Here is a 22486-nt window from a genome sequence, read left to right as displayed (position 1 = left end):
CCCATAAATTATTATGCACAGTACTAGGCAGCCTCGAAGTGAAAAGGGAGAGGGTAGCAGAAGCCTGAGAGCTTGCTGAAGACGCTGTAGATGAGATAAAAATTAAACTGGACATTAAAGGGTTGATAGAATTTGAGTAGGCAGAGGAAGGCATTCTGGGCATTGATTTGCAGGAATTTCCCTAACAAAGGAGCTATTTCCACCATGAACCTAAAGTACAATCTCATATTCTTAGATATACTAACATTCAGGGATTGGAAGACATACTGTGCTAACTTTTGCTTGGTTCATGTGCATTCTAATAAATATATTTAATGAATTCTGAATACTGTGAAAGAGAAGGATTCCTAGGGCACTGCATCAGAGTGAGAGGAGCCATTCTGCTTTGAAAGTTTGAGTAAAATATTTCTGCACAACAACAGTGTGTTCATATTTACACCCTGGTTAACATTTCTAAGTATGGTGAAATATATTTTTCAAAGTCTTGTGTGGTAATATTTAGAAATACTAGAAAGCCTTACTTTTCTGTTAGAACAGTGTATCTTTTGATCCAAGAAAGGGCAAGAGATTTTAAAGGATGGCAGTTCAGTCAGCTCTGCAAATAAGACTACCTGGTAAATTTGACCGCTTGCTATAAGACATATGTAGATCTGGAGTCTCTCCTGAACATCTGGCAACACAACTTAGTTGAAGTCACCCATGGAACATATTATGCTCCTATGTGGATTAGTCTATCTGCTGAGTTGACTTGAAATCTTACTATCTCACAACTTCCTTCCATAGCCTCATTTCTAACCTTTCCTGAACCCTGTGATCAACCACTGGTCAAGAAACATTATAATAGCAGATGTATCAAATATAAAAATTAATTCTTCCCATAGGTCATGAATTTTTATATAGATTTCTGAATGTGAATAGATATGTATATATAATAGCATATACATAAATACATATACATATACTGCAAAAGCATAACTAAGGTGACTATTTGGGAGCAGCGATTTTAAAATTTTTTGTTTTCAGGACAGAGAAATCTTAGACACACTATATTTAATATGTAAAACTATTCCCCTTTCTTCCACTCATCTAATTTGTTATGATATTTTAATATAATGTTCTCCAAACATTACTTTTACTATATGCATATTAATAAGGCATAACCATTTTTATTCTATTGCAAAAAGTTTATTTAAGTACCTCAAAGTGGTATTCTACTTGCCATTTCTTGGTAATACATAGAAAAAGTCTTCAAAAAATGCCTTGGTTATTCTCTTATTATAAACCTATTGATAAAGGTAAGGGTTGTCTTCATAATTAGTACCTTATCTGAGATCTAGATGATACTTTCCCAAAACAACAAGGACAAATTTCTCAAGTTAAGATTCTTTTGTGCTTTTCATGTGCACATTTGCTTTCTTTTTACCGTTAATATATCAAGTAAACACACTTAAAAGCATTCCTAAATAATTTTAAGTGATAATTACTAAATTTCTCCTTTGAATTAGTTTTCAAAGATCATATATTTAAGATGGCCTAATAACAAGTTGTGAAAATTAACTATCACTGACAGCTAAAATTCTAAGGAGTGCAAATTAGGGAAATTCCTATTTGTCAAAAATTGTTGGAGGCTAAGATACTCTGGTAAGCTGGAAAACAAATTCACTGGGTCTTACCATATATAATGCATTAACTGATAATAGTCAAGAAAATAGTGTACAATCTGGAGTTCCCGTCGTGGCTCAGTGGTTAACGAATCCGACTAGGAACCATGAGGTTACAGGTTTGATCCCCGGCCTTCCTCAGTGGGTCAAGGATCCGGCATTGTCATGAGCTGTTGTGTGGGCCGCAAATGCGGCTCAGATCCTGTGTTGCTCTGGCTCTGGCTCTGGCGTAGGCTGGAAGCTATAGCTCTGATTGGACCCCTAGTCTGGGAACCTCCATATGCCAAGGGAATGGCAAAAAGACAAAAAAAAAAGAAAAGAAAGAAAAAGAAAATAGTGTACAATGAAATGTAATTAGAACAAGATGAAAGGAAAAACACTCCAACCATCTAAAAGAAAACTTTAGAACTTTCTTAGGTCTAGTATTTATTTCTATTATATTTATTATCTTACAGTGTGCCATTTTAAAAAAATCCTTGGGAGTTCCCGTCGTGGCGCAGTGGTTAACAAATTTGACTAGGAACCATGAGGTTGCAGGTTCGGTCCCTGCCCTTGCTCAGTGGGTTAAGGATCCGGCGTTGCCGTGAGCTGTGGTGTAGGTTGCAGACGCGGCTCGGATCCTGCGTTGCTGTGGCTCTGGCGTAGGCTGGCGGCCACAGCTCCGATTCGACCCCTAGCCTGGGAACCTCCATATGCCACAGGAGCGGCCCAAGAAATAGCAAAAAGACAAAAAAAAATAAAAAAATTAAAAAAATAAAATAAAAAAATCCTTGTTTATTTGAATTCTGGTATTATTTTAATTCTGGATAAGCAGATGTTTGTAGAAGATAGAAAATAAGATTGATTGCCAAGAATCTTGGTAAGCATCCTTGAATATTAGCATTTTTAAGACCCATTTTTCCAATGACTAATACCTTACCACCAGCCATTTGGGCAGAATTTCAGGCTTATTTAACTAAATTGTATGCCTGAGATATTGAGGTAGATACAAAAGCCATAAATGCCTTCATTAGTCTCCAAAAAAGATAGGAGCAATGGCCCTGGGTGCCACCTGAAAAGCCTGCAAAACCGGAGTAAAGAATAGAACATCTCCAGGCAACTAGGGTAAAATGGTACAATACAGATAAAAAAGATTCAATAAATCATGAAATGAAGAAGAATTCTTGGTAGGTGAAAGTGTATTTATCCCAAATGATTCAAAACTGACTTCCTTTACAATTGAAAAAAATTTGCAAAACACTTAAGTTCCATGAAAAAAAATAATCATCTTCTCATGTGGTTCCTTTCACAGTATTCTTTCAGGGAGAATTTCAAAATATTACTAGAGAAGTATTATTAAATTAAGCACAATAATGTCCTTTAAAAACGTTCTAAAAAAAAGGACGGGCCTACACCAGGGCCACAGCAATGTGAAATTCTTAACCCACTGAGCAAGGCCAGGGATCAAACCCACATCCTCATGGATGCTAGTTGGGTTCGCTAACCACTTAGCCACAACAGGAACTCCCCTAACATGAATTTTTAAAAAGAGAAAAGAGCAGAATAGGAGGAAAAAAAAGAGAAAGATTGAAAATCTCTGAACTTGTCAATTGATTTGGGAGAAATTCTAGAGTATATAATGAAAGACATTTAGCAGGGTGATAAGATAAAACCTAGGATAAGAAGTAATGCACTACAGACAAAAAATAAGAAAATTGTTGCCTGTCATTTTAGTAAACAAAGAATGTTGCGTGCCATCAAGCCATCAGCCACTGTAGCCATTCTCCATAGTGCACCCTGAAGGGTTTCCGTATGGAGAAAAGCATGATACTGGCCCTAGATAGTTAAGATCTCTATCTAAGGAATAATTTCAACGAGTCCAGAATCTTGCATCTTCCCATACATAAAAAAGCACTAAAATCATTAAATTGGGACATCTTTTGGGGTTTTTTTTGTCTTTTTTTAGGGCTGAACCTACAGGATATGAAAGTTATTAGGCTGGGGGTCGATTCCAAGCTATAGCTGCTAGCCACAACCACAGCTCCAGCCCAAGCCACAGTCACAGCAAATTGGGATCTGAGTTGAGTCTGCAACCTACGCCACAAATCATGGCAATGCCATATCCTTAACCCACTTAAATTTTATGTAAACCCGTATGGATGGATCCTGTGGTCCTCATGGATACTAGTCAGATTTGTTACTGCTGAGTCACAACGGGAATCCCAGAGATGTCTATTTTTTGTGATTAGTAGTAATCCTTTGATGTTTGCCTATATATATATATACACATATATATATAAAATATTATATATATGTATCATGGATCTTCTTTTACCTCTTTGGAATAGTTCCTCAGACCTATCAGAGAGGCTGTCTCCCAGGCTATAGTGCTCAGTAATAAAGCATAACTTGCAACTTTTGCATTGTGTGTGTTTTTTGTTTTGTTTTTTTAGTTGACAGCATATTGGTCCTTTATCTAGAGTTCTGAAATGATTAATGTTTATTTTTCTCACAGGCAGTTCTGATTTAAGCATTTTTTGTTGATCATAGATTAAATAAAGGAAATATGTTAGATCATAATAAATAGTTCTTTTTTAGCTTCTGCTCTCAACTGCTGCGGATTAAGTTCCCTCTAACATAAACTTAGTTAATCAAAGAGCATTACTAGATCCCCCACTGAGGTGCTGGAGCTCACTCAGCCACTGATTGTTAAATTTTCAGGTGTTTTGTGAGTTGGTTCTTAAACTGTTGGTGGCTTGAATTGATTCACCGTGAGGGTATTTACACCACGGAAAGTGGCAAACACTGCACATCAAAGTTTTTCATCAGCACATTTCTGCCTTATACTCACATATTTATCTAGGCCCTTAAAAGGTTCCTGTCAATGTTAATGATTCTCTTGCTTTGGGAATTAGTGTCTAACAACAAAAGAAATCTCTACTGACACTGATACTCATGCAAGAAACAGTAAGTGAATGCTTACGATGTACAGAGCACAAGGCTAAAACCTGAAGAAATAAAGAGCTCTCAGACACCTGATATATCCTGAGGAGCTCAAAATCTATTGCAAAGAAAAACAGATAAATTTACACAAAATTTAAAAATGCAATATAATGTAGCATGACAACAGATCCAAATGAATTACAGAGAGACTATTTGAGTCTGATTTCTATAGGATTTGGCAGAGAAAAGACCACAGTAAGACAATAACTTATGACAGAAATAGAGCTCAGCTGGAAGATGCATAGGATGCAGTAGAGGGGAGACTGAAGCAAAGTGGTTTCTGTTTTCTGTACAATATACTTCCAGATAAAGCATTCATTTCAAGAAAATATACTTCTGTGCCTATTAGCATAAGAAATAGTTTTAGGAGTTCCCATCGTGGTGCAGTGGAAACAAATCCTACTAGGAATCATGAAGCTGTGGGTTTGATCCCTGGCCTCGCTTAGTGGATTAAGGATCCAGCGTTGCTGTGAACTGTAGTGGTGGAGATTGCATACGAGGCTCAGATCCCATGTTGCTGTGGCTGTGGCGCAGGTCGGCAGCTGTAGCTCCAATTAGACCCCCAGCCTGGGAACCTCCACATGCCGCAAGTATGGCACTAAAGGACAAAAGACAATAAATAAATAAATAAATAAATAAATAAATAAGAAATAGTTTTTAAAAACCCAACTGGATACCTCCTAAGGAAGCTTATTTGAAGGAGGGAGCAGAGATGAGATAAGTGGACAAAAGACAAAAAATAAATAAATAAGAAATAGTTTTTAAAAACCCAACTGGATACCTAAGGAAGCTTATTTGAAGGAGGGAGCAGAGATGAGATAAGTTAACACACTGAGAAAGAATGCAATAGAGTGGTCTAGTAAGCCACAGGATCACACTTCTTGAATCCTGGGTTTCTCAATGTTCAGATGCTCTGTCTCTCTTATCCACACAACATAGTCCTCCCTCTGATCTCTGCCTCCTTTGTCCTTAAGGGATTTCACCAAACTGCTTAAACTCTGAAGACAGCACTTTGAAAATCACAGGCCACAATCCAATCCTTTTATCTTACAAATAAATAAACCAAGGCTCAGAGAGGTAAAGTTAGATGTAGAGCTTAGACCAGAGTTCGATCTCTCAATTTTCAACTCCAAACCTACCCTACTATAATAAAATAAAGTGGAGGCTTATTCAGGTTTAGTCATGAGGGCTTTTAATCTACTGCATAGAGTGTTCTGATATAGTTAAAGATCTTAGGTTTCAGGATGAATAATAAATAGACACATCATAGTCCATCCAGGTGTTTTATTTCACCCTTTATAGGTCAGAAAGTTCTAGTCATCCAACTTCTGTGTTAAACTCATTAAAGACAAACTCAGATCATGTTTAAAATCCTTGCTGTTGAATATTTTTCAGTTAGGTAACTAAGGAAAAATAGGAATTGACCTTCAAATAATTGGAAAATCTACTGCTATTTCCCTTTCTTTGGCCGCTACCCACACATATTCTCACTCTAACAGTTCACAAAATAGAAGGTTATGCTTAATGAAGTATTCTGATCCCAGAGTTGAAGAAAGGGACTCTCAATCCTGACTGTATATCAATGACTTTTAGAGTAAAATTAAAAATATACATTCCTGGTCTGGGCCAGACACACCTGCCCCTCCACCCAGAAGAGTTTTTTGGGTTTTTTTTTTTTGCTTGTTAGGGCTGAGCCCACAGCATTTGAAGGTTCCCAGGTGAGGGGTCACATCGGAGCTACAGCTGCAAGCCTATACCACAGCTACAGCAACGCCAGATCCTTAACCCACTGAGCCAGGCCAGGGATTGAACCCGTAACCTCATGGTTCCTAGTCAGATTCATTTCTGCTGCACCATGATGGGAACTCTGAGAAGTTTTATTTAATAGGTTTAAAAATACATGAATGTATGATACTATATCAACACACGAGAAAACATATGTTGAAAAAGACTATTCTACAGTGATGATGGAAAGGAGGTAGCTTCTCTTCAGCCCTAAGGATCCAATTCTGGTCCCTTGAAAATGCTGAGCTCCAGTTCCTGAGCCATGTTTGAGACTCCATATGATTTACAACCCATTCTTAAAGGTTTATATCTGTGTAATAACTGTTCATGTTAGCCATATTTTTACCCTAAGCCCTGAGGATGCTCATGCTCCTAGTGGTAGATAAGCTTTCAAAATGTGGGAACTATCCCTGGGTCTCCTACAACATCCAGAACCAAAAGTCACTATTCCTGAGGCTTTACTCTAAAACATATCTTAAAACCGTGACCCTCTGTAATGTCTGTTTTAGAAGTTTCACAAGATTTTCAGAGTCCACAGCCAGATGGGAAGCCTTGACACTCAGATACAGATCCAAACCTGTGATGAAAATATCTGTTTCAGTTATATTGAGCCTAGTGTCTTGGATTCCATAGACTTTGCCAGGAGTGATGACCAGAGACTACATCTGGGAATGACATAATCCTTAGACCCACCCTCTCAGAGTTCCACATCTCTGAAAGAAATAAAGGGTGGCAGGAAAGCTGTCTGACTCCCGTGTTTTAATAGCACCATAGTAGAGAAAACCTTAGCTGCATGTACTACAAAGTACTGACAACTATCTCTAATAATGTGATTGGAAATCATGGGGGTGAAGCATTCAGAAACCTACAAAGGGAGACAGGTCAGGCACTGTAGTACCATCAACTTTATCACAGAGGCTGAATCCAAGAGAATTAGGCTAACCCTGGCCAATGGTACCAGCTGTACAGAACACTGCAAAGCCACAAAGCAGAAGCCATTTCTGGCTATGCAGAATCATCACAAGACAATGAGCGTTGCTGACAGGTGAGAAGCCACAGTTGTTTCTTCTCTGGGCCTAAACTATGTGAGCTGGCTTTCACTCCAACATTCTGAATCACTGTCTTGGTAACATGCCTAACTAGCTCCCCAGCAGCATGAGTAGGAGGCAGCAAACTTGAATGCTCACAAGGCCCATCCAAGGAACATGAACAAGTGATGTGGGCTGTTCAGGAACTATACACACCACGCTGAAGAGTGAATGCCCTATTAGCAGGGGGCAGTAATTGCTTGGCCTCAGCTGTTATTTTTGTGTAGGTATGTGGACCAAATTTTCTACTTCTCCAGGAGAAGCTGAACATCTGTGTTTTTAAAATGTGAAATCTCCCATTTTTTTAAATTTGACTTTACTACAAAGAAAAAATATTACAAGAATATACCCCCAAATAGTTATAGTGGTAAATTTTTTTTTGTCTTTTTTTTTTTGCTATTTTCTTGGGCCGATCCCGCGGCATATGGAGGTTCCCAGGCTAGGGGTCGAATCGGAGCTGTAGCCACAGGCCTACGCCAGAGCCACAGCAACACGGGATCCAAGCCGCATCTGCAACCTACACCACAGCTCACGGCAACGCCGGATTGTTAACCCACTGAGCAAGGGCAGGGACCAAACCCGCAACCTCATGGTTCCTAGTCGGATTCGTTAACCACTGTGCCACGACGGGAACTCCATAGTGGAAAATTTTATGCTAGGTATATTTAGTCACAATTTAAAAAAAAAAAAAGTAAAAAAGAAACAAAAAGCATGTGTGCCAAATAAAAACCACCTATAGTCTAAATTCAGCTGTGGACTTCCCATCTTCAAGCTCTGCCCTAGTAACAGGGCCTGGTATTACTCTTCCTTCCATCCCAATCCTTATCTCTCCCCATATGTAAAAATCCCTGGACTCCAACCTAAGGCCTTAGGACCTGGAATCTGCCACAAGATTACCCCATGGGTATGTATTGGAAGATGTGAAAATGGCTCACCCTGAACTCTGCCAAATCATCAAGATACCCTATTTTCTTTGTTGAAACATTAAAATAAATTGTACTTCCAGACTACTATGCCAGTGTGCCACCATACCCCAAGGCTCTTGATGTTGCCTGTGGCTAAAACTGTCTCACACTTAGCCCAGCCAGGTGCTACACTGTCTCCTGTCACATTCCAGGGAATCAGGCAACACTGAGTTTGTCCTGAGATGAAATAATAACTACAAGTTGTGTTTCCCAGCCTTTTGCTATATTCTGGCACCCTGATAAGTATCTCATATGAAATACCTTACTTTATGATTCCAATGACCTTGTTAGTATAATTCTATAAGAAACCTGAGGTCAGAGGACTACACAATTCATTCAAATTTGCACAGCTATTAAATGGAAGATCTGGATTAAAACTCAAGTCTGAAGCCCAATCCCTTCCCCACTGCCCAAATGGAAAACACAGGCAAGGAGGAGTGAGTGGTATTTCTGCACTTCCTTGCAGGTGGAAAGGGAGGATATATTTCTTGGCATTTTTGCTCAATTTCACATCACGCACTGAAATTTCACAACATTATCACCTTCCAATTTTACAACTTTCTATATACAGTTACCTGTAGTTCCCCAGTTTGGAGATTTCATGGTCAGTAATTTTTCAACTTCAGGAAACAACATAAGGTTGCCAAATTTCTATTTTGCCAAGTAAAGGTGTCTTTAAAACCCATCATTTAGCATCATTATAACTTCATTGAATGAAAATTTTTTTAATAGACACAGATACAAACACACACACACACACATATGTTAGCAGCTTCATGAGACCAGGAATGCTGCTTGCCTTTGCCTTCAACCTATGGCTGGCGTACAAGCACATATACGGGGAGTTCCCACCCTACAGCTCTGCGGTGTTTCGAAAGTTTGCTGGAAAGACCACTGTTTGGACCTTAAAAATCTTACTCCACAAAACAAAACAATACCGTTATAAATAATGCCTAGCTCCCCACCTCACAGGATAACCTGGAATATCTTCTTTCATTTTGGATAGCAGGTAACTGAGAACCCAAAAGTTCAAGCCATTTCTTTAAATAACACTCAAGCTTTTGCAGAGTCAAGATTAGTAATGCATTTTCCTGAGAGCTGCTTCAGCTCTTTTTTCATCATCATAGACAAAAACACTTTACTCATTTCAACATTATATATATATATATATATATATATATATATATATATATGATACTATTTAACATCATTAATTCAAAAGGCTTGTGGAGGGATAGTTTTGGAAATTTATTCACTATTTATAAAAAAAGTTTCTGTGGGGGAGTTCCCGTCGTGGCGCAGTGGTTAACAAATTTGACTAGGAACCATGAGGTTGCAGGTTCGGTCCCTGCCCTTGCTCAGTGGGTTAACGATCTGGCGTTGCCGTGAGCTGTGGTGTAGGTTGCAGACGCGGCTCGGATCCCGCGTTGCTGTGGCTCTTGCGTAGGCTGGTGGCTACAGCTCCGATTCAACCCCTAGCCTGGGAACCTCCATATGCCGCGGGAGCGGCCCAAGAAATAGCAACAACAACAACAACAAAAAAAGACAAAAAGACAAAAAAAAAAAGGTTCTGTGGAAAAAATGCAAACTGCAGCACAACTGTGAGATGCAAACATGCCTGTTATCACAGGCATGGTCCCTTTTATTCATGTCCTGCCTCTTCCAACCACCATGGCAAAGAAACACAGTGTGATCCTTAGAGGTGAATCCACTTCCATTCCCCAGAAAGGGGGGATATAATCATTTGACTTTCTATATCAGGAATTTATAAAGCCATGTGTCTCTGAGTGCATCAACACTTAAGAGTGAAATTGGGTTGTTGACATGCTACCAGGGAATAGCTATTAACATTATCCTTAACTGGAATCTTATTTACTGTTCTGTTGGCTTAGCATCCTCTCTCTGCTTTAGTAAGAGCTGTCAAGTGAATATATCATTTGAGGCTGGAACCCTGCAGAGAAACAAGGGAGTGCAATCCAACAAACTTGTAAAATTCAAACATATTACCTCTTTCAGAGACAGTAATGAAAGTATTAAACTAAGGAAATTCTCAGTTCAGGAACAAATGATTAAAGGTGATCAGAGGTTATAAGAACTCCAAATAATTAATTTAATTATGGCTGTTTTATTTTATAATCATTAGCCCAGCCTTTCTAGTGATACATGTATATGTATATATGTACAAATGTGATATATTATATATGTATATATAACCATGAACATTATATATAATGAGCATTTTATATATCTGATGTATTACACATAGTATTGTCTATAATATATAGGTAACAGAGAATTTGGGAGATCAATATCAGAGAAAGTGTTTCTAATTGTGAAAAATGACATCATACTTGAGAACTTCAATTTTCTTCTCCATTTTCCAAGGCTTGCATTTGACAGTAGCAATCATTTGTCTTTTTTCATCTAACTCTGCCTTCAATCTTTCCAATTCCTCTTCATCGATTTCTTCTTCTTCTTCCCTTAAAAACAAAAACAAAACCCTCCTTTAAAAAGTTAACTTGTGCTCGACTTCCAAACTTAAAGTATGCTATCAGATACTCAGTCAATCAATGTATATCAACTTGGTGGTAAAGTGAATGCTGAGATCCATAAGCATTAGAGTTTAGATCTGAACAATGATGCAGCATTTCTGGAATTATTGTAAATTTAGATAATAGCGTTTACTTTCTTAAGTTCTGACACTGTTTTATGTCCCAGCCTCAAAATCTCAGAACTAGAAAATCTGTGGAAAGAATTGTTACATATCTTTCAATGCATTTTCTTCTTTTCTTTGTTTCCTTATACATCCTCCCCCACGAATTCCACATTTCACTTGAAAACTTTATTTTTCAACAAGGATAATAAATTAGAGGTGAACAAGTCTTTGAAGTACCTTTAAAATTTTGTTAGTTCTGTCTCCAGAGAAGGATTGAAATAGGAAAAAAACAAAAAAATCCTATTCCTCAAAGGTAACTTAATCTGTTAATTAAACTCAAAACTTCAATTGATAAAATTTAACTTGAAGTGTATTTGGTGGAAGTGAATCCTTTGAAGGGGCCTTCAAAGGAATTTAGTTTCTTACTGAGCAAATGAGATGTATCTTTTCTGTGTTCCTGCTATTGCAAAAATACCAAAGGGTCCAAAACTCAAATAAAACAAAATCGAAACATGAATGACATGATTTTAAACTGAGGAATATAATGCCCTGTTATAGAGTTCAATTTTTTTGATAATAGATTGTTTCAGCTAGGAGCTGCTGTCACTTACCTTAAAATTTACCCTTCTATACTTAATATTGTGATGCTGTGGCTATGCCTCCATAGGGCACATTTCTTTGTCATCCGAATCAATATTCTGACTGCCAGCAGAATACACTAAGAAGGGACTTGTTGTTTCCTTTGGTTTTCTGTTTGCTCCCTGTGGTGATGTTTATCCTTTAGCAATGCTTCTTCACCACAGGAGCTGCAGGACCCTCCTACAGCTTCAGGTAAAACTAGTTTGCCAATTTTTCCAACACTCCCAGAACCAGCTTCATCACTCTCCCCACAGACACCAACGCCACTGGAGCATGGCTCTCCTATACTGGTTTCAGTTCCATGGGTCTCCCCTTTATGCTTCAATTTTCATTTCAACCTCTTTTCACTGTTCCTCCAGCCTCTGGTGTGCTATTTCCTTCCTATAGTTGCTGTCACCATGATACTGAATAATCTCTTTTCACCTTTCCAGTATGCTAGTTAATTATTTATACCTACTAAACATTCCTCTTACTAAATACTCTTTCTACAATTAATTGTTGAAGTTTCATTCTCCTAATTAGACCCTAAGAAAGTATAATCTGATTCAGCATTTACCAGAAACATATTTTGTTGTTCACTAAACTCATGACCACACACAGTAGGACTATGGCAAAAGTTGTTTTTGAAAATTTCAGCTGAGTAATAGAAGGATATACCCATGGTTTTACAGCCCACCTTACAAAATAACTTCACAATCTCCTTTTTTTCCCAACAATCGAGTTTTTAATCAGGTAATGATTACAGAAACCAAAATTTATATTAACTCTTTAAAAAGAACACTTGCCATTGACAGTTGGTTTTTCTGACAATTCAGACTTTAGCTTAGAATAGTAATCCTAGTTCAACAGAACTGCATAAGTACACTCTACTAAGATACAACTCTGATTGTCGTTAGGTTGTTTCTGTTTTAATTATTTGATGATTACTATGTAAAATACTATGGTGCTGTACAACCATAACAAAATACTTGCAAAGAATGAAAGAATGATTTATTTGATGTTTGAATTTACCATGTAACTAAAGCTTATTTCTTTTCATGCCATTTTTTAGAAACCACTTACTGAAAATCTTCCTAACACTAATGTACTTGCCTGCTATCTTAAACCCAGTACTTTATATGTTTAACATATCCAATTCTATGATTTCTTCAAAAATCATATGAAATGTCTTCAATACCCCTTTTCTGATTATCTTTGTGAGAATAGTTTTCTCTAAGTCTCTAAATCACTTTGTACTTCTCCAGCACATTTACACTGTCTTACGTCACAGTAATTTTTGTCTAAGTGGCTTCTCCCTTCCTATATTATGGACTTCTAGATAATGTAGGCAACTGCATATTCATGTACGTATCTTCCAAGGAAATTACCAAATTATCTTCCACAGAAGTGGAGCTGGGTAAATATTTATTGAATAAATGTTTATGTATGGATTCTTTTCTGGATGGCAGGATTATCAACAAGTACACTAAAATATAACAATATCTTCCAAGATTATTATGCTCTGGAAAAACACTTATGCCTATACTAAATGATCTCAGACTGGAATATTTTGAAAGTCTTTGTGTTAATTGTTGATTTCTCCAGGAAGATCATGCTGTGCTACAAGGTATAGCTGTTGTTGGCTAAGTTACCTTCAGATATGCAGGTAATTAAAATGTTACATTTTTACATAATTAAAATATAATAATGCATAATTAAATCACTGCATTACAGGGAAACTGCTTTTCTAGGAGCACTGAAAGAAATCATATTAAAAAGATACAGTACTGATATACTTTATCTTCTAAAATTTAGGGCTAATTTGTGCAAGAATGGCTTTCTATCTTAGGTTTGACTTATTTAAACAACAGTTGTTAAGAAAAAAGAGGCATAATGTGCTGAATTTCTTACTGCTATGAACATATTACTTATTCACTTAAAACTGGGTCAAGAAAAGCCTGTAATAATATAAATACTCTAAAATGCTAAACAAGGCAGCATTTTTTAACCATCTCCAAAGACAGTTAACATTAAAACCTTGGATTTAGTTGGTTTCAAATGTTTTGTCAGAGCAAGGGAAATTCCCTAAGGTGTTTCACTTGAACATTTAAATAAAAGAAGACTAGGAATTAATTAACCTAAATAAATATGCCCTGATTTGCCTACCAATGTTTCTCAAAATATACTTGCCAACACATTTTCTATTTTAAAAAAGTGCTTATCTTCAAAATGAGCAATAGAAAGTGAACCCTGAAATAGAAGTCAGAACCATCAATCATCACAAATAATTTATGATACTATTTAGAATAGTTGTACAAATTGTGGCCGTAATAATATAATTTGCAATACCTATGGAGTTAAAGTTCTTTTGAGCAAGTCTGGCTCTTTGGAGGATTGGGGAAGGTGGGAGGCAGGGGTGCTTGTGGCTTCTCAGAATAAGGATGAGAATGAGATCAGGTAAGGACAGATACTGTCACAGTGACAGGTCTGCCTCAGGAAACAGGGGCCAAGAACCAGTTGACTCACATGGTCCTATTTCTAGGGGTTGAGCACTGACATGTGGGCCTGAAGCAGAGCAAGAAAGCAGAGGAATTCCCACCCAACTCACCTTCTAAAATGGACATCTTTGAGGCACTAGTGGAAAGGAAAAGCAAATTCTGGAACATAACCTATATCATGAATATGTCTATTGGTGATGTTTTCTTAAGCAATACCACTGTCACAAAGCATAAGTTTTGCCAGTAGAAAAATATTATTAATAATAGTAATAACAATCACAATAAGACATGGAACTTAAAAGGGTATTTTATTTTGTTTTTGAAAGAAAAAAGTACAGAAATACTTGAAAAGAAGATAGGTATAAAAAATACCAGAGTCGGAGTTCCCACAGTGGTGCAGTGATTAACAAATCCAACTGGGAACCATGAGGTTGCGGGTTCCATCCTTGGCCTTGCTCAGTGGGTTAAGGATCCGGCGTTGCCGTGAGCTGTGGTGTAGGTCGCAGACGTGGCTTGGATCCCGTGTTGCTGTGGCTCTTGCATAGGCCAGTGGCTACAGCTCCTATTCAATCTCTAGCCTGGGAACCTCCATATGCCATGGGAAGCGGCCCTAGAAAAGGCAAAAAGACCAAAAAAAAAAAAACAGAGTCAAAATAATAGGTAGGTGATGTCTAAGTATTCGAAGGCAGAAGAAAGAGGAGGCACTTGGGAAGGAGAAGGTGAAAAAGAAAGGGAAGGAGAAAGAGGAAGAAGGAGATTTAAAAACTTAAATCAATAAAAATAAAAGGAAGAAATGGGTGGGATTACTCTTTTACTTTCAAAGGAACAATAGTCTATTAATGGCAAGCTTCTCTACATGACAAAATGTTTGTATGGTTTAATTACAATTATTTATGAGACAGAAAATAGTAGCTGTTATTGAATAAATACTGCAACGTGTCATCTTGGAAGGACATCTTAGAATATTCCTTGTCTTTTCAAGTCCTTGGACTGTTTTGGAGGAGTTTCTATCACCTCATGGTGAGTCCCATGGTCCTACCACGTGAGGGTGGCAGAGGAAATATTCTCTTAAACCCTTTTGAAGCGGTCTAGGTTTTCTATTAGTAAATATATTTTATACGCACACTTTTCCTACCTGCCTGACATCTGCAAATTTCCAGAACGCAAAGACCAGAAAATTATTTTCTTGGATTTTTTTCCTAAACAGCATTTAATTTCTTACTCCACAGAAAGACAGCACTCAGTAAAATGTTGGCCTGGTAGAAGTGAAAGAGATTCAGGGTTGTACTAAAAAGGAAATGACAACCCCAGTAATCCTTTTTTTCTATAAAGGGACAGATAGTTAATATTTTAGACTTTTGGGAGCTACATACAATTCTTCCCATGGTCCTCTTTGTTTTATTTCAGTTTTATTAAAACTGTAAGAACCATTCTTACCCCTTGGGTTGGAATTAACCATAGTTTGCCAACCTGGCTCTGTTAGATAAGTGATTTGGGCTCACTGCTTAGGAGTTTTTCACTTAACTTTAATAATGATGCCCTTTAGGAGGTCCCGTCATGGCTCAGTGGTTAGCGAATCTGACTGGGAACCATGAGGTTGCGGGTTCGATCCCTGCCCTTGCTCAGTGGGTTAAGGATCTGGCGTTGCCATGAGCTGTGGTGTAGGTCGAAGACTCGGCTTGGATCCCACGTTGATGTGGCTCTGGCGTAGGCCAGTGGCTACAACTCCAATTAGACCCCTAGCCTGGGAACCTCCATATGCCAAGGGAGCGGCCCTAGAAAAGGCCAAAAGACAAAAAAAAAAAAGTAAAATAATGCTGCACTTTAATTGGATAAATTTAAGATATTTAAATAACTATAATATGTTAATTACCTATGATAATATAGATCTTTCATAAGGGACTTTCTCATAAGTCCAATATTAATATATATTCATTTTAAAATTTAATTTTAATGTTAAAATACATTTAAATAAGTGGAGTAAAAAGGCAGCATCAGATTAAACCTGTTTTTCTGAAAGTAGTTTTAATTACCAATTTTAAGGCCAAAGAGTGCCCAAATGGAGTGGTCTTTCAGCATCAGCCATTTTTGAAGGGGAAACAATTTCAGTTATAGATTAGAACTTACGCTCCTCTCCTTAACCTCCTTCTTCTCTCTTTTTCTCTGGCCTTCCTTGTTTCTTCATCCTCTGGTTCAGGTTCTGGGTCATCCTCATTTATAACATCTCTGGTTCGTTTCCTCTTTGGTCTCAAACTCTCTCTTCGAGGTAGTTTGTTTTCCTCCTCTTCTCCACCTAAACACAGCAGTCAATGCTTTGGTGAGCAATATCAGAAAAGTACTCTCCTGCTACCAAAAGTATTCTTACTTTTTACCTATCATTGTCACTCATCTAAGACCACAATCCAGCAATCTGCCACATCACAAGTAGATGCACCATGCTATATATATTTCATAGGCTTCCATTTTAATACACTTATCTAGATTCTCATTTCTTATGGTTCATCTACTCAAATATGTGACTGCAGATCCCCAAATTCTGTAACACTCAGAATTCCGATCTTCATTTACTTAGGTAAGTAGATGACATGGAGTTTAATATCCTATCATGTTCTCTAAAACCAAATTTGGAGGTTACCAATTTGATAAATAAGAGTTGAGTATTTAACCACTATGTGTTTACTACTACTTCTATCTTCAAACAAAGGGTAAGAATGACCTAGGAATGCTACAAACCAAAATAATTTTGAGGGAATTAATTTAGGCCATGACATTCCTTCTAATTCAAATTATTTTCATTCTTGACTTCAAATATTTTTCTTCTTTTTCCTAAATATCTCTTTCTTTCTTCTCTTCTTTTTTGGCTGCCCCACAGCATATGGAGTTTTCCAACCAGGGATCAGATCTGAGCCACAATTGCAATTTATGCCACTGCTGTGGCAATGCCAGATCTTTAACTCACTGTGCTGGGCCATGGATCAAACCTGCATCCTAGCGCTTCAGAGACACTGCCAATCCCACTGTGCCACAATGGGAACTCCTCTTCCTCTTTCTTAAATGAAACTGATAGTAATACCTTTAGCTTGATCACTCTATCTTTATGATTAGAAATAGATAATTTGTAAGTATAAATTTAATGTAAAACAGAGAAAATGACATTATTTTATTTTATTTGTCAACTAACAATTAATGACTCATATGTCCATAACTTCTTAGCAATCTTCCAGTAGAGAGAGAATTCAGTTCCTTCCTTCACCATTTATAATATAAAATCCTACTTCCCGTTGATTTTTGTTACTTTTTAAACTTTTCTGATATTTAGAGTTAATTATTATTTAAAAATAAATATTATTCACAGCCATCACTAACTTCTTAAATAGAAACTACAATAGGGAAAAATTTATGTCTTAATGGAAAACTATGAATTGTCTGAAGCACATCCCTCTGTGTTATCTGATTCTGATTCTACTGAAGCTATTCTATAACACTCTAAATTATAGGAAACTGGATAGCAATGCAAAATAATTCTTTTTACACATGCAGATGAACTCTGTTCTGTGGAGAAACAATCCCCCCCAAAAAAAATAGGAAAAGAGGAGTTCCCTGAGCAGTTAAGGACTCAGTGCTGTCACTGCTGTGGTTCTGGTTTGATCCTTGGCCAAAGAACTTCTGCATGCCGAGGGCTTAGCCAAAAAGAAAAAGAAAAATATCCCACAAAAAAGTCATGCCTCCATTTTCACAATCATTTCAACATTCCTGATCTATAAATATATCTGTTTGGATTTTCCTTTGAACTGTTAACTGGTTGTAAACGCCACACTAGATTTCTTATTAATTTGTTCAATATGTTCATTTTTACTTATTACGTATCATTATTTTATCTTCTCTTGAAAATTACCTTTTAATAATACTTGTTGAAACTTTTTTATTGATATTTCATATCTAAGATCTAAATATTACCTACATTACTAAAATTTGGCTAGCAAAGTGAAACAGGAAAATAACTTTTCTACTTAGGTTTTGAAAATTATACTCTGTCATCAAAACCAAAAATGAATTTCCATTTGTTAAATACTGTGGCAAATGCCGTGTTTGGGGTTTTTTTTGGCCACACCCATGGTATGCATAGGGCCAGGAAATGAACCCATGCCACAGCAGCAACCCAAGCCACTGAAGTAACAAGGCCAGATACTTAACCCACTAAGCCACACAGGAACTCCCAAATGTCATGTTATTTGAACCCCATTCTAGCACTCTGAAAATGTACTCATCCATTATCAGTCATTTTAGTCACTAATTATAGAAAGGATAAGAGCTTGATAGAGATTGAAAATCAATTTCACCTACAAATAACTATAGAACTCAAGCAGCTACGTAGTACTCTGCAGTGTAGTATAATTTGTACTAAGGCTAAATTATTAAACTTGCAGAGTTTTACCACAGATGAAAAGTATATCATAAGCTTTATCTTTTACCACTTAGGACAAAAAGAAATCCTTTAGTGCTTTAACTAGTTTCCAAATATTCAAAATCTTAAAAAAAGTTATGGTTTACAGTTGCCTACCAAATGTGATTTGCATTCAGTATTACCTTTTGGAATGGGCTCATTCAGTTTTGAACAGTAGCAGAATATGCCACCTCAAAAAGAAATTCTGAATATATTACCCCAAAATATGCCACTTTGGTATATTGACTATTTTGAATTATAGACACTTGAAAAACAGTAAATGCAGGAAGAGAATTTCTAAGAACTCCTCTTATCTACCTAAAGACCAAGCCTGGAGTTCCCATCATGGTGCAGTGGTTAATGAATCCGACTAGGAACCATGAGGTTGCGGGTTCGGTCCCTGCCCTTGCTCAGTGGGTTAACGATTCAGCGTTGCTGTGAGCTATGGTGTAGGTTGCAGATGCGGCTCAGATCCAGCGTTGCTGTGGCTCTGGCGTAGGCCGGTGGCTGCAGCTCCAATTCAACCCCTAGCCTGGGAACCTCCATATGCCGTGGGAGTGGCCCAAGAAATAGCAAAAAAAAAAAAAAAAGACCAAGCCTCCCAGAGTTCCTGTTGTGGCTCAGTAGTTAACGAATCCGACTAGGAACCATGAGGTTGCGGGTTCGGTCCCTGCCCTTGCTCAGTGGGTTAAGGATCCGGCATTGCCGTGAGCTGTGGTGTAGGTCGAAGACTTGGCTTGGATCCCACGTTGCTGTGGCTCTGGTGAAGGCCGGCAGCTACAGCTCCAATTAGACCCCTAGCCTGGGAACCTCCATATGCTGCAGGAGTGGCCCCAGAAAAGGCAAAAAGACAAAAAAGGAATAAAATAAAATAATAACAACAATAATAATAATAATAAAGAACAGGCCTCTAAAAGGAACTCAATTTGTCATTAATCCCCTCCCTGAGAGTTTCATCCCCAAGGAAGACTGACTGTTATGACAGGAGAGGAGACTAGAGGTTAACATCACATCCAGACACACTTCACACAAACCATCATAACTCCCATCTATTTTCCTAAAAATTATTTATTCTCTCCCTAGACCCACATCCCCCTCCCTTTTCCCTATTAAAATGGTATTCAAATGTCTAAATTTTAAGTCACTTCACAGAGTTTCTTAATTTTCCTGGCTATCTCTCATGTATACACGAGGCGTATGTATTATGTTTTTTTGTGGTCTTTTTGCCTTTTCTAGGGCTGCACCCATGGCATATGGAGGTTCCCAGGCTAGGGGTCTAATCAGAGCTGTAGCCACCGGCCTATGCCAGAGCCACAGCAACACAGGATCCAAGCCGAGTCTGTGACCTACACCACAGCTCATGGCAATGCCAGATTCTTAACCCACTGAGCAAAGCTGGGGATCAAACACGCAACCCCATGGATCCTAGTCAGATTTGCTAACCACTGAACCATGACAGGAACTCCTCAAGTGGATATTTTATTTGATGGACTTGATCTCTTTTGTGAGATTATCTAAAGTCATCCACCCACGCTCCTGTGCTTACATGTGGTAGCATATTCCAAAAGATAAGGGGATGAATCCTATAAATTCACTGTTATTCCATGAGACATATCCCAAGTGGGTCCATTACCACTTACTTGAACTTTCCTCAGTGTCATCTTCTTTTTCTTCTACTTGGATTTGCACTGTCAAAGAAAGAAAAAGTATAACAACTCTTTAAATGATGGTACAACTGTTAATAACTGGTTCTTACTGTTGTTATTTTCATCATGTTTTTTCATCACCTTTTTTTTTTGGTCTTTTAGGGCTGCTTCCTTGGCATATGGATGTTCCCAGGCTAGGGGTCGAATCGGACTTGTAGCTGCTGGCCCACGCCACAGCCACAGCAATGCCAGATCGGAGCTGCATCTGTGACCTACACCTCAGGTCACACCAATGCCAGATCCTTAACCCACTGAGCAAGGCCAGGGATCAAACCTGCATCCTCACGGATTCTAGACAGATTCGTATCCACCAAGCCACACAATGAGAATTCCTCATCACATTTTTTTATCACATTTCTTTCATCATGTTTTTTCATCACATTTTTGTTATTTTCATTATGTTTTTTGTGCAGTTAATAATTTTTTAATAAACTTGTCAAAATAAGCATTGTTAATTAAAGATATAGAGCTACAGCATTCTATACAGTGTTGTGCAATGATTTTCTGCTTTATCACCTTAAAGGATTTGCAAACATATCAATTGTAAGTCTGTCAGCTCAATTGAAGATAACTTCAACCAAAATAAATTCCGTATCACAATAAGTAGACTTGGGGTTTGTTGGGTCATTTCATCCTATGATAAACGGAATTGCTATAGCAAAGCTATAACCACATGCACAAACCATTTGGTTATTATGACCAAATTAACTTAGTAAAATAGAGAATAGCTCATTCTAACTAGCTCTCCAGTATCAAAGAACCTTTCAAAACATTCTTAAAAGCTGATATTGCCTATTTCAATTATTTCTTTAGGTATTATATGGATATAGCCTGTATTTTCCCATATGATTTACCATGACAATGTGGAGACAGGTGATTTTACAGTTCTTTCCAAAACAAAGAACATTTCTTCTGTTTATTCTTCCCCTCATCCTCAGCATCTTGTTTTAGATTTGTTCCATTCTTGTAAAGACTATATAAAGTATTTATACAATTTTAATGGTACAAGATACAGGAAAATATATTAATTGGCAGATTTTTTTCCCCTTGTTGACTACTGTCCATTCATCACAGGTCAAGTCAGCCAGAAACAAAGTAAAAATTAGAGTTAGACTACTTCCTTAAACCACAATCTAGAAACTTGCTTAAAATATTAATTTACATATTTCTCTTTAAGGAGGATAAGTCCAAAAAAGCAAAGATAACAAGCAATGTCGCTGTGAACAGAGGAAACAACCTCTGGTTTTATTTCTTCTCGGCACTGTCAAAAGTTATTATTCACAACTTGAGAGGCATATTGAAAAGGCACTGCATGCCAAGTTTAAATTCCATTCACAAAGAATATTATTGTAAAAGCACTTTTTGCCTTTAAACAGCATCTGCATAAAAATGTTTAAGATATGCAAAAATGTTATCACTCAGCGTCAGCCAGGGAGTGTGAAAATAAGTCTTCTTTGTTCAGAATGGACATATGTCTTCTGTCACCAGCTGAAATTGGATCTGCATAGGACAAAGGTCTTTATGTCACTACTGAGAGTTTGCAATAGCGAAGGCAGATACTCCTCAGAAGATATTTCACATTCAACAGTAGGTCATGGTCTTTATTAGCAATTAATGCCACCACCAAATTTCTTCAGTCAAAGAAGTCATTTAGGAAGGCATCTTAATAATATGATAAGCCTTGGAGCAAGGTATGATCAGTATGTATAATATAGAAACAGCTGAGGACAAAGAACAAAGGCTGATACACAGCCTCCTTTTCACCATGCATAGCCAAAGCAAAAATTAACACAAAATCCTATACTGATTTCTAATAAACAACTCGGTCATAATTAAATACAGTCAAATAATGAAATGGAGGAAAATACTAAATGAATAAAAACACAAGCAAGGAGTTTCCGTCGTGACGCAGAGGAAACGAATCTGGCTAGGAACCATGAGGTTTCAGGTTTGATCCCTGGCCTTGCTCAGTGGGTTAAGGATCTGCCGTTGTCATGAGCTGTGGTGTAGGTCGCAGATGCGGCTCGGATCCGGCGTTGCTGTGGCTGTGCTGTAGCCTGACTGCTGTAGCTCTGATTTGACC

At 37.6% G+C, this 22486-nt stretch overlaps 1 protein-coding gene across 1 annotated transcript in view; it reads right to left on the bottom strand.

Annotated features, from left to right (window-relative positions):
• Window positions 1–22486, bottom strand: part of TMC1 (transmembrane channel like 1) — a 159391-nt gene that overhangs the window by 105904 nt on the left and 31001 nt on the right. The window contains exons 2-4 of the mRNA XM_047769233.1: window positions 20338–20385; window positions 16381–16546; window positions 10833–10961 (exon numbers count right to left, since the gene is read on the bottom strand). Coding sequence (XP_047625189.1) covers window positions 10833–10961; window positions 16381–16546; window positions 20338–20385 — 343 coding nt within the window. The remainder of the gene's footprint in view (window positions 1–10832; window positions 10962–16380; window positions 16547–20337; window positions 20386–22486) is intronic.

The sequence above is a fragment of the Phacochoerus africanus genome, chromosome 2, assembly GCF_016906955.1.
Source record: "Phacochoerus africanus isolate WHEZ1 chromosome 2, ROS_Pafr_v1, whole genome shotgun sequence".
NCBI classification, from domain to species: domain Eukaryota; kingdom Metazoa; phylum Chordata; class Mammalia; order Artiodactyla; family Suidae; genus Phacochoerus; species Phacochoerus africanus.
The sequence above is the reverse complement of the archived record's forward strand: the minus strand, read 5'-3'. Positions and strand labels throughout refer to the sequence as shown.